Source organism: Anabrus simplex, chromosome 1 (genome assembly GCF_040414725.1).
Source record: "Anabrus simplex isolate iqAnaSimp1 chromosome 1, ASM4041472v1, whole genome shotgun sequence".
In the NCBI taxonomy this organism is placed as follows: Eukaryota; Metazoa; Arthropoda; class Insecta; order Orthoptera; family Tettigoniidae; genus Anabrus; species Anabrus simplex.
The window spans coordinates 452,255,633-452,272,058 of record NC_090265.1 but is presented as its reverse complement, the minus strand read 5'-3'; the positions used below and the strand labels follow the sequence as shown (position 1 = coordinate 452,272,058).

General features: G+C 37.3%; 1 protein-coding gene across 1 annotated transcript in view; it reads left to right on the top strand.

Moving 5' to 3' along the window:
• hd (humpty dumpty) overlaps positions 1-16,426 on the top strand; it is a 149,073-nt gene that overhangs the window by 34,240 nt on the left and 98,407 nt on the right. Inside the window, exon 4 of the mRNA XM_067144388.2 lies at positions 6,797-6,945. Coding sequence (XP_067000489.1) covers positions 6,797-6,945 — 149 coding nt within the window. The remainder of the gene's footprint in view (positions 1-6,796; positions 6,946-16,426) is intronic.

The window sequence follows — 16,426 nt, the reverse complement described above, 5'->3', positions numbered from 1 at the left end:
TCGGGGTCTTACCGGAGACTTAAGTGCCCTCTCCTTTACACCCTTACGACAACCGCCAAATATCCTCATGACCATGTGCAGAGATCTGTATCCTTTATTTACAATCTCATTTATGTGATTACCTCAATGAAGGTCTTTCCTTATATTAACAGATGGGTACTTACAGTGATCCCCATAAAGAACTTTCACCCCATCAGTGCTTAATTAAAACTGAGAGGGCTTTTTGTATTAGTGAAACTCACAACCTGATTTTTAACCCTGTTTATCATCCTACCATTGTTTGCTGTTTTTGTGTATGTGGTATGTGTGCGATGCCCAGCCAAATCTACAGCAAGCAGAGATCTGAAATTGTTAACAGAAGCGTCTTCTTAGATAAATTGTTATACAAGTAGACCTGCCTTCATTAATCATTTTATTAATTTATATTGTTTCAATTATTGTTTCATATTTATCCAATATTAATTTCATTCACTTGCTTGACTGTATCAGAGAACATTTCTTCCTCCAAGAAATGAAGCTGTTCTACAAATTTTAAGGAATACGGGGATTTTGTTATACCAGCAATAAAATGTGAACCGTATTTCCTTTAAACTAACTCAATCTTAGACTTTATTTAGAGGAAACATATAGTACATAAAATAGATAATAATAAACAAGGAATAGTACTACATATATTGGTCCCGTTGCCATTTTTCGTCTGTGGCAAGACGCTATTTTCGTTCAGTCCGTGATACCTGGAAGTGTCTGTCTGTGTGCATGTGTGCAATGCCCAGTCAAAACTATAGCTCGCAGAATTGAAATTTTTAACATACGTGGGCACATTTCACTGATCATGCATGGCTGTGTCAAAGAACAAGTTGTGCTCCAAGTAATGAAGCTGTCAGTGTCATCAAGAAGCAAGTTTTACAAGAATTACCTCCTATAAATGCACAAGTCTATCGACACAACGTGTAATTTAATGTCAAAAATTTCATTATTGGTCCGTATTGAAACGAGATTTACAGTCTTTGACTGTATATACATGTAATACAGATGAGGCTGTCAACTATATGACAGAGCTTTTGAACAACTTGGAGTCGCCTGGATTTCTTTTGAACATCTTGAAGCTGAAAATTATGACACCGATGCACTAGCCATGTGTCTTGGTGGGTGTGCTTTGTACCAACTGATGAGCCCAACTTAGCACACAAGGGCGAAATGCTGGCAACCAGGAATGAGTTAACTTGAAAATTTATAATGTCCAATAATGGACCATTTATATTGGTATTATAAATTTACTCATTCGGGACAAATATTTCAGATTCCTTATGGGAATCAACATCTATATCATCTGATGGCCAAGCAGGCATCAATTTTTGGTAATGAGAAAAGTCTCTCATAGTGCATTGGCACTGCAGGTGGCTCCCAAGTAGCCTACACAGTGGCATCCACGGAATGCACTAGCCATGCGTCTTGGTGGGTGTGCTATGTACCAACTGATGAGCCCAACTAAGCACACAGGGGCGAAACGCTGGCAACCAGGAATGAGTTACCTGGAAAATATTTAATATCCAATAATGGACCATTTATATTAGTATTACTGATTATCCTTTTCAGGAATATGAATCCTCCCTTCTGCTATGGAACATGACTCAGTCAAGAAACTGATGCAGAATGTTATTGAAGCCAGCATCATGACTGGACATGCCGCGGGCAAAGTATTATTCATTCCACGGATCATGCCTTCGGAGGTACCATTTAATTTTAGATGTCTTCAGTTCCCCGTTCGTTTGAGTTCTGTTATGTGCATCAACAAGGTGCAAGGATAATTGCATAATGTTGTAGGACTTGATCTTCAGAAACCGTGCTTATCCCATCGTCAGCTGTATGTAGATTGTTCGAGAGTTAGAAAGGCAAACATTCCATACATCATAGCTCCAAATGGAAGGACACTTATTACAGTTTGTCCAGAAGCCCTGTAAGGAAAAATTAGTTTGTTTTTGATACAATATGATTTTTAGTATTGTTTTAATATTATGTGTACTATCCATCCATCCAGTATCTAAACCCGACAGCGTGGAGTGATGTGTAGCACACGTCATGCATTAGCCATCTGCTGCTGTGGAGTGACGTATACGACACATTGCGCCGCATCTGCATTATTGTTCCATCTCGTGAGTTTCCTTTGAACTATGTCTGATGTCTCTTCACAGCCATCTAGATAAAGCTTCATTCTTTCGTTTAATTTATGTATCGATCCATTATAACGATTTTTCGCCAAGTTATCGATGTCTAAAGTACATTGACTGTCCGACTCGTTGGCTGAATGGTCAGCGTACTGGCCTTCGGTTCAGAGGGTCCTGGGTTCGATTCCTGGCCGGGCCGGTGATTTTAACCTTAATCGGTTATTTCCAATGGCCCGGGGGCTGGGTGTTTGTGCTGTTCTCAACATCCCTGCAACTCACACACCACACATAACTCTATCCTCCACCGCAATAACACGCAGTTACCTACAAATGGCAGATGCCGCCCACCCTCATCAGAGGGTCTGCCTTACAAGGGCTGCACTCGGCTAGAAATAGCCACACAAAATTATTATTATTATTATTATTATTATTATTATTATTATTATTATTATACATTGACTATTCGTTCGCGTACTTTTCTCGCAATGGCGTTGGTAAAGGATAATTTTTCTAGCGATGCTATACGAGTCGTGTTAAATGAATGTTTTAGTGATTATGAGGATAGTAGTTATAATTTTAGCGATGATTCTGATGAGAGTGATGTTGATATTGCTGAATTAGACCGTGATGAGGATGAAATGATACAGAAGAGACTGTTGTTTCCAACATTATTCATGCTAGATGTGGTAGTACTGCGTGTAATTTTTACTGGGATGACATGGATAATTACATAAGAAATAAACATATTGTAAGGTTTTTTTCACCCCAAGGTTTAGCTCTAAATGTTGTGCAACCAGTAAAGTCTTCCAAAAGTTTCTTTTTTCAATTGAACTCATCCGGCTGAGTGTAATGGAAACAAATCACTACACTTAGCGGTACGTGAAGCCCCAAGGAATGTTATTTCCATTTCGATCTAAGATAAGGCAGTTGGTCAATGAAAATGAGAAGTATATTATCTTAGCCCTCTTCATGTTGGTGGGAATAGTACAGAAACTAAATTTTAGGTCTTCTCAAAAAATTGTACAATTGTCACGCCCCTATTTGATTCATATCTTTAGACAAACTTTTGAATCCATGTACAAATTACCTCACTTCAACGATGAGACTAAAGGCACTATAACTAGTGTTTTTATTAAACTACTAAAACAGTGGTAATAAGTATAAGTTGAGTTACATTGATTTTAGTTTTTTTTTTTTTGTAGGGGTATGAGTATTTTGTTCTAAACGTAAACATTTATCATCAATATTGTTGAGTTTAGAATTTATTGCATATATGATGGACCGAAAAGCTATTTCCAACATAATCAAAATTGGTTGGAAATTAACAGAGATATGGTATTAAAAAACAAATTGGTGCACAGGTATGCTTACCTTTAAATGCACAGCAAAAGCTCCTCCTGCATCCAGTGTTCAGTGTTCTTCCGCTGTTCAGCCTGGAAACCTGCAGATTATGATGATATGTTGGGCCTTTCTGAGTACCAATAATCCATTTCATTATATGTAACACTATCCAGGAAAACATACCTTAAGTCACGTGACAAAATTTTACGCTACAAAGGAAAAACTATAATCTATCAGCTTCATTGTCCGTATTGATAATTTAAGAACACAAGAATGAAGGATGAGTTTTCCACCTAATCAATACTTTATTTGAAAAAATGTTTAAATGTTTAAAATTATCTACATTAAAATAGTACCGATTTCGACCCGTAAATAGGTCATCATCCGCTATTGCTTAATAGTGATTATACATAAAACATTACTAAAAATTAATTTAACAAGAATGCCTTATTCTAATATAATACTACTGTTAAGATATATACATAATATGGTACGCTTTGACTTGTTGGAGTTCCATTAAAAAATCTGTACTGTTGCCAACATTACGTCAAACAAGATACATGTGTACATATGGTACAATGAAGGGCTTTGGCATGCTGGAGTCCCTTGAATGCCACATACTCCAAAAATTGTATAGCTGAGGTTGAAAATATAGTTCTTATAGAATAAAGGATCACTGAGGTTTTGATGTCAAGTTCAAATATCTATGCAGTATGCCAGCATTGTGACCAACTGTTGTATAGATACAATCAAAGTGCATTGTTGGGCTGCAGTTTTGCAGGGAACGTAGTAGACTGAGGTTCTGTAGCTTGTTTGACAGGTACTATGTTCATTCTTAGTGTATGTTGTTGCTGATACATGCTAGCTTTCAGGATCCTTGTTGAGGCATATCATGCTATGGATGTAATTTTGAAATTAAAGAAAGTAGGTTGATAGAGCTCCCCTCTTCATACTTGCATTTATGCTCAGGTAAATTCAAAAATCTGAGAAAGAAAAAGGAAGTAGGAATTAAAATAACTGATAGAGAGTGCCTGCCAAATTGCTATAGAGTGTGTGTTACTTACGTGTGGGCTGGATATGTCTTCAAGTATAGTCGGGAGTGTGCTGCACACTGTTGCGTGTACGTCGTGTGGCTGTCATAGTGTTCAGATTGAGAGGTGGTGGGGAGGGGGAAGCAGCCTCTGGAGGGGGGTGGGGGGGTGGAGTGGGGTGTGTCTTTTGGGTTGTGTGTGGGTTTGTGTCTGTTGATTCTTTTTAAATATGTGTCTTTTAGAATGGGATTGGCTGTGTTGAAGAGAATGTTTGTTTTATCTGCGATTTCATTTCATTTAAGTTGAAGTTGGGATTAGCGTATTGGTCCATATTGATATAAAAATCTTCCATTATATTGAGTAGTGGGCCTGTGGGGTTCATATTTAAAATTTCCATATCTTTCTCGATATTAGTGAACTTATGCTTGTGCTCTTCGAAATGTTGCCCTATGGATGAAAAGCGATTATATTTAGTGGCATTGATGTGTTCGCTGTAGCGAATAGAAAAACGTCTGGCGGTACGTCTGATGTGTAGCTGGCTTCACAATCGTTGCATTTTATGCGGTACACTCCTGAGTGGCTGTATTTGTTGTTTACGTTGACAGATTTAGTGTTATGTATAAAATGGAGGCATTATTATGTGTGGTTCTGTAAGCTATTCTTAGATTGTGTCTTTTGAAAATATTAGTTGTAGGGTGGATGTGGGTGTTGTTAAAGGGGAAAAGTGCTTAGTCTTTCTTAGGTTTGTTGTTTCTACTTAATTTGGATTTCGGTTGATGTTTTATTTTGTGAATGATATTGTTTATCATATTTCTATTGTATCCGTTATGCTCCGCTATTTCATGAATTAGGTTTAGTTCCTTATTTAATTTTTCTGGGGACAGGGGTATGTTGAAAGCTCTGTTTATCATGCTGTAGTATGTTGCCTTTTTGTGTGCATTAGGGTGAGTGGAATCTACTGTTATAGTATTGGAGGTTTGTGTAGGTTTTCTGTAGATCTTGTATGTCAAGTGGTCCTCAGTTTTGGTGACAGATAAATCAAGATAATTCAGAGTGATTTTTCTCAGTTTCCATCGTAAATTTTATATGTGGATCTATTTTGTTTAGCTGTTCAAGTATGTTGTTTACGTTTGTAAACCTGCAGTCTATAACAACGAAGATATCATCTTCAAATCTGCACCAGAATGGTATATTGTTAATTTTGCTAATTTCTGAGTGTTCTAAGTAGTCTGTGTAGATCTCGGCTAGTATTCCTGAAGCTGGTGAACCCATAGGAAGGCCTTGTTGTTTTTAGATAGTGTTGTGGAATCTAGGAAAAAATTGGTAAGGTCGAAAAATATTGATTTTTATATTTCAGTACCCTCTGTTAACCTGATCCTTGAACTACGTGATGAAAGGAGTGGCAATGACGTGACCGTACGGAAAAGTCTGTAAAAACAATTTGGAAACAAGCTGTGCAGTCTAACAAAACCATACCTTAAGGTACAATGCGAATTTAACATTGGGGACTTGGAAGGTATGGTTTCTTAAATGAAGTTCATGCATTGTATTCTTGTACCAAAATATGAAATAACAAGCTTGCACATCAAGATAATGTATAGTTACAATTATAGACATTTACTTGGCTGCATATTTTATAACTGAAATTTTAACTAAGGTGAAGGAGCTCAGTCATACTGCTGTGACTTATTTCTTCATGCTGACAATAAAACTCCTAAATATTTATGAACAAATTATTTTAATACACAAAGCTGAAATTCCTTTATCCAGTGAAACATTCAGATTTTTCTTAAATCCTTAATTTATCATCAGAGTACTATACCCTATTTTCCAATAAATTTTCTCAAAATTCAATAAATTCTGTCTTACAACTTCAAAGTTACATAAAGTGATAAGTTTTTTAAGTTAGAGACTTCTGGTTTTCACAAGAACGATCACAAATTTATCTGCTATCAAAATATGCATTAAACCAAAAATGCGATTTTCCGACTTAAGGTATGGTTTCCTGGAGAGCGTCACGTGTCTTGTCTTCATGAATTTGAATTTTAGGATAGTAGCCTATATTGTATGTAATGTTCAAATGTGTTGTCTTACAGGTTTTGTGTAGGGGCTTTTTTTTGTGCATGTGTGAGAGAACTAAATGTTTAATATTTTTTAAATGTGTATCGCATTGATTTTGTATTCAAAGTTAATTTCTTTTCTTTTCTTTCTTATGTATAAAGAAAGATTTGTTTTTAAAAATTTTCCTTTATTTTTCAGGTTTCTATCCAGGATCAAACACATCCCATTGGTAAGAAGTACATTCCGGTAGACTGGACTCTGAAAACTAAGATCAGATTTATGTCTCTGAAGCCTTTTGCGTGGAATTTGAAACTGAAGACATGTGAAGAAGCTTCTGGTATCACTGGGTCAGTAACAAATGTTTAAATGTAGCTAAGAATGATTGAGGAAGGAAAGACTTGTCGAGACTAGGACGGAAAGGCACACGTACAGTAGATTGTTCTGTGTGTATGTCTTTCATGTCCTTGTCCAGGTAATTTGCTCTCTCTCTTTATTTGTTCCTTATCCTTCTTGATATAATAATAAACAAAATATTGTTTTCATATTTTATGTTGTGAAAACATCAAAAGTGATGAACATTTAGTGGAATATAAAAATTCACTCAGATATTAAGTTCTTGCTGTGTATCAGTGGCGTGCGGTGAATACATTCGTTACCCCAGCTGCAAAATTTTTAAAAAAAATATAAGCAATCGTAACCCCGCTACACTCTAAAGTCAACATTACCATTTTATAAGGCTGCATTTTTTTGTGGAAAGGTCTACCTGAGAAAGGTCTTTCAAGAATATTTTCAACCACACACTCGCACATATTTCCAAATTGATATTCACGGTAGTGACAACACCATCATACCTTACGAGGGAAAATATTCGTCACAACGTATAACACACGTTTTATTCATTAAGAATGCCACAGAACTCATGAAACCTTCACTTACGATCCAAGAGGAACACTACAAAAGTTCACTATATACCACCATCACAGACAACCAAATACAAAATTCTCTTACTACGCGCTTAGCTCGGTGTTCATGCCGGGCAACCTAAATATTTTTCTGCAGTTATCAGAAAACATACTCTACACGTGCCATCAATGAATTACTCGAAAAAGCTTTATACAAGCTGAGATCTTGAAATAAAATATATTCTAGTATATTACGATTGATTAGCAAGATGATGTGCAAGTGGCTATACTGTTAACATGTTGATATTTTTCTTGTAGTGTCTAGTGTGTGTCGCTGAAATCTTCGAATGTCAAGTATTATAACTAACATATCTTTCCCAAGCTAGCTGTCCTGTCGGCGTAAATTGCTGTCTGGGAAGGGCCCACAGGCCCGCCCCGCTCTGCTCCCAGGACAAAGAAGCTGCAAATGCATGCGTCAACCAAGGGACTTGAATTTCGCTGGGGTGGCTCTCTTTCGCGCCGGCAAGGAAACCCAGCTCGCTGGAGAAGCTGCACTGGGGTAGTGCGAGCGGATTGTCGAAACAATTGTACTTGGCTTGGCTTAGATGTCCGCAGTTTTTTAAACTTAACACAAAGTGTTTTAATGAATAATAAGAAAATGTTAATACAAAGTTATTTACCCCAGCAGCGCTGGGGTACATGGGGTTCAGTGAACGCCGCTGTATTATCGACTGGGTGCAGCCGAAGCAGAATTTGTACAAACGAGTGGAAATGTGTACAGTGGAACCTTGATTCTCCGTTTTTGGAGGGACCCCAGGGAAAAAAACGTACAATGGGGAAGAACAGAAAATCCGGTAATGAATTCAGTTTGGCTAAACATCACAATAATGAAATATGTAAGCCTATAATTATAATCTTACAAACACTCTTAAACCAAACCAAACTACAGTCGTAATGGGCCTTGGCCTGCGAAGCGACTGCTGCTCAGCCCGACGGCCTGGAGATTATGAGGGGACGCATGTTCAGTTTTGATGAATCCTCTTGGCTATTCTTGGCTCTGTCGCCATCTCTCCATTAGATAGCTCCTGAGTTATTTGTAATCACCAGAGGCATGATTTTATGGTGATTGATAATTTCTTAAAAAATCTCATGAAATTCATTAATTGGTGGTGTTTTGTGTTGAAAATTTTACTACAAATTCTCATTAATTTCACACTTTTTTTTTGGTGTAAAACTATTACAGTAAAACCTCGTTAATTCGAAGTCGTTGGGACTAAAAAATCGGACTTCAAATTATGTGATTTTGAATTAACCGCCAATTCGCAATTCAGAAGTACCAACTCTTGCCGTGTTACAAAATATTCTATGGCGCGTTACTGCATGCAGTTAACCTTGATTCACAGTTTATACCCTTTCAAATGCCATGAAAAAAGAACTATTTCCAAAATGTATCCAAGAAGGTGCATTTACAGTATTCAAGTAATGCACTCGGATATCTCACTGGCAAACATAACCTCACGCAACGAAAGAAAGAAAAAAAAACACGATTCAAAGATGAGGAGAAATCTATGCTGGCTCCCATGTGCAAGTGCTTTATTAATTGGATTACTATACTTTACGCATTTTAGATGCCTTGTATTTACAAAAGAAGTACCCGATGCCCTTAAAATTGAACTTTTCTATGACTCTATCCTTGTACGATTTTCCGCCGTGGCACTTCTCTCGTACTTCAGAAATGTAAACACTTGCCGCATCACAAAGTATTCTTGTAAGACCCATTAATACATACAATCACCTCGATTCACTGTTTAAACCTTTCAAATGCAATGGAAAAAACTATTTCCGAAATGTAACCAACAAGGTGCATTTACAACGTTCAAATAATGCACTTGGATAAATCAATGACAAACATAACCTCACGCAACGAAAGGAAAAAAAATCACACAATTGAAAGACAAGGATAAATTATGCTGGTCCCCCTGTGCAAATATATTATTTTTTGGATTTCTGTACTGTTTCCATTTGTAGATGCTTTGTACTAGCATGGAAAGTGAGCGACATCCTTAAAACATTGTGGTTTATCGAACTTTCCTATGACGAGGGGATAAAGTTTCTCGCTTCCATCCCATGTGCATTGCAACGTACTACTATGACCCACTTAAAACCATAAGACCGTTTGGGCTTGCATTAAAATAAAGCAATGCAGTTTCACCGGCAATGACAATGTTGTTTGGTGCCTACGAATTTATTATCTGAGCTACGCTTTCTCGTCAACTGTCGGCATCGCCAGTGTTCGCGGATTCTGTTTTTCCGCACATCGCCTGTTGTGTGATATTACGGCGTTCCTTAAAAGGTTGAATACAAAAGAATTCCGATTTCATTCAACTTAGCAATTATGAAGTGCACTGTAGACCCACCTAAGTGAGTGTAAGTGCGGAAAGCTACCCTTCCACGTTCTGGAACACGCGTTCTATTATGACGCGGAGCGGATACATTTCGAGTTGAAATTACTCTGTAACATACTATTGTTTTAAAATGTAAAGGCAGTTTCGAATTAGAAGTCTGAATTTCGGTAATGGGGCCGACGTACTTCGAATTACGAATTATCCGTATTTCGAATTAAACAATTTAAATAACATGCAAAACTGTATCTCATGTGTTCGGGAATGAGAACTTCTTCGAATTAGACGGGATTTTGAATTATCGAGGTTCTACTGTAACAACTTAAATGTAACTAAATAATTAATAATGATCAGGTTAACACATAATTATCGCAACACCCATGTTAAAATTCATAGCCAAATGACAACCTTTATTCACGTCTCGCTCTATGGCTAAATGGTTAGCGTGCTGGCCTTTGGTCACAGGGGTCCCGGGTTCGATTCCTGGGAGGGTTGGGAATTTTAACCATAATTGGTTAATTCCGCTGGCACGGGGGCTGGGTGTATGTGTCATCTTCATCATTTCATCCTTATCACGATGCGCAGGTCGCCTATGGGAGTCAAATCAAAAGACCTGCACCTGGCGAGCCGAACATGTCTTCGGACACTCCCGGCACTAACAGCCATACACCATTTCATTTCATTGGGTATATCTATCAACAATCACCAAACTGCAACATACAACAGGTAGTGACATTTTTCGTAGTTCTGCTGTCTGCTACAACTAAAGAGAGAAAAATCTTCCGCTGTCAGCAGTTGATACTGACAACCAGAGGGATTGAAGGGACTTTTCATAGAAAACATGGTACGAATCACCTTTTGTTTTCAATGCTAACAGTGCTGTTACAGTATCAATTTTCTTATCTTTGTCATGGCTTAACTGTTCAGCAATGCTACAAAGTTCCTTGTAACAAAGAAGCAAAATGAAATCATTAGAACCTGTTTCAAATGTATTTAGTTTGTTGAATTCTGTCACGATATTATATAAATCACCGATGCTTGATTTTGTAGCTAACCACAAAGGCTCAAACAAATTATATAAAGTATTAATTACCGTATTTCTTTGAATCAAAAACGACCCTGAATGCAAGATGACCCCCCCCCATTTCTTTCGTTTTTCCTTCAAAAAGGTTAAATCAGACTTAAAAAATGTTCTGTGGAATCATCTTTATATTTATAACAAATTTCCATATTACTTTGAGAAAAGATATAAACACACACAAGTATTATGTAAATCCTACCTACTTCCTTAATTATTTTCATTAGAGGTATCCTATAGTGCCTTTGAAATTTCAGGGAATTCCTCTTCACGAGCTTGCATTTTCACCGCATCGCTTGTTCTTTCCCTTCCGACCTTGTGTTTTTTGCGCACATACCTCTCAATTTCATGTTCGATTTAGTTAAAGTGTCCTTGTTGCAGGTCACTGAATACCTTCCTTGTACAGGACTAATTTTTAGACTATCTTTGTCTTCGCGCTAACACCAAACATTGGCTTTAGTTATGCGTATTTTGTTATGGCTGCACAGTTATTATTTTTTTCTGCATGTTTAATAATCATTAACTTAAAATTGGCATCATAATATTGACGAGAACCCGTAGAAAATTTGCCGGCAATACCTATTCCATAGTCTCTACAATATAACGATCCATCACAAAAATATTCCTGTTGTCTATAAAACTGTTACTTTTACTAAGCGTAAGGTACAGCCGGCTATTGCTAGATGCATGTCTTGCTTGCCGGCTTTGGCTGGCTTCAGCAGTTAGCGATGTGTAATAAAGATGTGGTCATTGAAGGTCAACTAATTTTGTGTTCCATTTTATGGCCATTCCACCCTTGTGTTTTTTCGCGCACGTACTTCACATTTTCATGTTCGACTTCTTTAAAGCATTCTTGTTGCAAGCCACTGAATTCGTTCTTTGTACAGTACACATTTTTAAGCTATCTTTGTCTTCACGCTAACGCCAAACATTGGCTTTAGTTATGTGTGCTTTCTTGCAGCTGCACAGTTATTCATTTTCAAGTGTTTAATAACCATTCACTTTAAATTAACATCATAATATCGCTGAGAACTTGTTGAAAATTTGCCAACAATAGCTGTTCCATGTGTCGCTACAATACAACGATCCATCACGAAAATATTCCTGCTGTCTATAAAACTGTTACTTTTAATGAGCGTCAGGTACAGTAGGTGCATTATAACTCTGCCATTGAGTAGTCATGGCCCTCTAAGAATTCTAAGGGTTGCATGCTTGTTATTCCAATTTGAATGACATTTCCTGCGCAGCTGGGGCTCGGAAATACATTGTGGTCGTCCTTGCAGTTAGCTCAAGAGAGTAATGTTTTGATGTCATTCTCTCTTCACTATTTTCCGAAAACCAATGACGTTACACAGAGGCACTACATAACCGGCTACCGCGGCTAGGGATGTATAATAATGTATAATGTCTAATGAAGGTTAACAAGTTTTGTACGTGTGCGCAGGGGTTGAAGGGAAGCAGCGTGGTTACGGTGGTACCGGTAACTGTCGGTGGTGGTCATTACTGTTAGATCGTGAATGCAAGATAACCCTTGATTTTTCACATGAAATTCTGAGAATCATTGTCTTGGATTTGGAGAAATATGGTACTATTATATCATCAGTTTCTTTCAACATTATGGAATCTAGTTTAGATAAAGTCATGCAGCAAGCTTTCACTTTGTTTTCCAGTTTATTTTCAGCATTGAGTGCCATGGTTAATTCCAATGGTACGGGGGCTGGGTGTATGTGTTATCTTCATCATCATTTCATCCTCATCACGACGCGCAGGTCACCTACGGGTGTCAAATAGAAAGACCTGCACCTGGCGAGCCGAACCCTTCCTGGGATATCCCGGCACTAAAAGCCATACGATATTTCATACAAGATCAATTACCCTATTTCCAAAGTGGCCACTTTCTAATATTTCAGATTTGCTTCTCAGTGAGCTAATTCAAGATAAGGCGAGCTAAGGGTTTTTCTTTAGATTGAAACTCCAGGATATTGACCTGCAATTATCAGAAGCGAATATTGCTTGTATCTTTACAATTTTGCAGTATTTAGCATCATTCAAATAATTATTTAATACATTTTCTGCAGGAACGGAGAGACTTTCCTTCTTAGAAAAGAAATTAACAAATGCATAAAAAAACAGTAGAAGATCCGCTACAGCTAGTACGGCATATAACAAGAACCCCGTTGTAAAGGCAGTTCTTTCTGTCCCTTGAAAATTCCTATTATCTTTTGTTTACTGCAACAGTCCTATCACTTTTAATTTTTAATTTCGTGTGGCTATTTCGAGCCGAGTGCAGCCCTTGTAAGGCAGACCCTCCGATGAGGGTGGGCGGCATCTTCCATGTATAGGTAACTGCATGTTATTGTGGTGGAGGATAGTGTTATGTGTGGTGTGTGAGTTGCAGGGAAGTTGGGAACAGCACAAACACCTAGCCCCGGGCCATTGGAATTAACCATTGAAGGTTAAAATCTCCGACCCGGCCGGGAATTGAACCCGGGACCCTCTGAACCAAAGGCCAGTATGCTGACCATTCAGCCAACGAGTCGGACAGTCCTATCACTGATGCATCTGTTATTAGGAGTGATTAAGCGTGCTGTGCAATTTTTTCCGTTACCAGTATTTATGCACCCCAGTGATTATATTGCATGCAATCGATCATTAGGTATAGTTTCCTCGCTATGTCCACTAGCAAGGTCTGTCATCAATATTCGAAGGTGATGTCGGAGTCTCTTAGTAATACCCGTTGACTGCTGTTCTGTAAAGAAGAATCAAAATGAAAGAGGAGAGCCTGTTTTCATAATAAATGCTTAAATAACATGTCCGGTAGTAGATGTTAACCCCTTCAGTCCTGATTTTTTCTGTTTAGAAAGAAAAATTATTTCTGATTGGATTTTGATTTTAGGTCATACTGGGGGTGTACTTACAAAATTTGGTTGATGAGAGACCTTCCGTTAAAAAAATATATAATGTACAGTATACTGTACATTTGGTATCAAGTGTTGCTGAATCCTAAACTTTTACCTTGGGATGGCAACCTTCTTAGGACAGGTTTTGGAGGTATACAATGTTTATACTGTACTAAATGGTAAGCTATACATTCCTGTAGAACTGAAATTATCTATTTTTGAGATATTTTCATTGTTTACAGATAATTATTTACAAATATTTATATTTTGTTCACATGTTACCGACAAAGAAATGCTTCATAACAATTCACATTCATTTCATTGCTTATGAAATGCTGCAAAGCAGTTCCTGTTCCTATTTATACAAAGATGTACTCCACATTTTCTGCAGATAATGTGTGATCACTGGTTGCAATTAATCTTCTTGCATCGAGTAGGTTCTTTATTGCCATCATGCTCTGGTAAGTGATCAACACTATCCGTCCGCACTTCCCTCTGTGGTCTCGTCTCAGTTGTTTGTTTTTTATTAGTTGAAGGTGATCTTACAGGGCTTGTAGATAGCCTTCCTCTTTTGATACCCTTGAATTGGTTATCAACTTTCACAAAAGCTTCAGTTACCCTAAGCCTGAAATCTAACAAATCCATTATCTCCTTCTGGGCCAACCCAGCATTTCTAGCATTTGGCTGTACTCCATCACTCAGAGAAAACAAATATTTTTGTACTTCAGAAAGACGTGACATACAACCCAATCAAACCTGAGGAAAGTAATTAAAGTTTTGTTTGGTTTGCACATTGTTATGGGAACAGAATATCAGGCCTCTGTGTCAGGAAAATATCTTCAACAGAAAGTTTAGCATCTCCAGAAGTACCAATAGTATATCCATTGCCACTTGCCTCGGTTGGGCTGCTTACAGATATCATCTCAACATCAGCTCCTGAAACATCGCAAAATAAAGCTATATTTTAATAATTATTAGCTAAAAATTTGGGCAACTCAGTTTGCCATAAGAGTACTGGAGTTTAATAATGTGTAATAATATTGAATGTGATAACGTACCAATGCGCTGTATTTGTGGCTGGTTTGTGGTTCATCCTCATCATCACTGGCTAGTTCCTCCACATCAGACACATCTCCATTCTCCAACAACTTCAAAATCATATCAATGTCGCTTGGGTTCATTTTCATCCTTGATGTGCCTGAATTTCAACAAAAATATATTTTAGGGAACTCAGAGAACAAAAACAAAGTTTCTTTTTACATTTCTAAGAGACAATCTAGAGTATACAACACTTAATCTTCTTTTATATTACTAGAAACTACCAGGTATATAAATAAAACTTTGTGAAAGATAATGAACTCAGTCACACTATTTGCAACACTTGGGACCCAATGTACAGTATATACTGTACATGCTAATATACATGGATGTTATGAGGCAAGGGATATGAAAGACTAACTATAATTAGTATGCATATTCTATTCAAACCTTTATCTTTAACCCCCAAACAGAACTTTACCCTAAACAGAATAAAATGTTAAAAATAAAGAATAAAATTTTCCTACTTACCTCCACTAACAGCATGCTTGTCTGCCATGTTTGTTGTTTATCTTCATAATTCACTAATGTGTTGGTAGATGTCACTTCAACCAATTGAGAAACAAAGATAAAGCATAGAAGTCTCTAGCAAGATAGAGAACTCCTCTATTCACTAATAATTCTTGGTGCTATAAGCTAATGAATTTGATGTACAGTATACTGTACACCTGGACTGAAAGGGTTAACTTGTTAAAAATAAAGGCTGAAGTAAACAATCTGTTAATTTTATTGCTAACACTGAAATTAAGTAAGAATGGGATACACCTAAAGATATGGCAGAGTGCATCATTGGTCAGAGGTTAGTTTATATTTTCTCATGTCTGGTTAAATTTTGGAAAGGCTATCATATAAATGTATAGCGAGAAGGTTATAATTTCTCTACCGGCGCTTGAAATATGTTTTCATAATGCACAGAGTACAGTTAGGTTAGGTGACACTGTTTGAATAAGAATACTGAAACATTTTGCCACAAAATGCGATCGATCATCTACCGTATTGTTTCCTCGCTATGTGCACTTGCGAGCTCTCTTGTCGACGTTCAAAGATGATGATGGAGTCCACTGCTGTTCCTTGAAGAAAATTAGAAATGAAAGAGAACATGTTTTTGGAATAAATACATAAATAACATGGTCGATAGCACTTGTTGACTCGTTAGAAAGAAAGGCTAAAGTAAATGATTGCTTAATATATTTACTGAAATTTAGTAAGAATGTGATACACCTCAAGGTATGGCAGAACAAATCACTGATTTCAGAGGTTGGTCTATTTTTTCTCGCATCTGGTTACATTTCAGAAATGCTATTCCCATGTAAATTTATAGCGAGGAGGTTGTCATGTCTCTACGGGCGCTTGAAATATGTTTTTGTGATATGTAGCGTATATGGTTAGGTTAGGTGACGGTGTTTGAATAAGAAAACTGAAAAGTTTGTCACAGAAGTCTCTGGAGT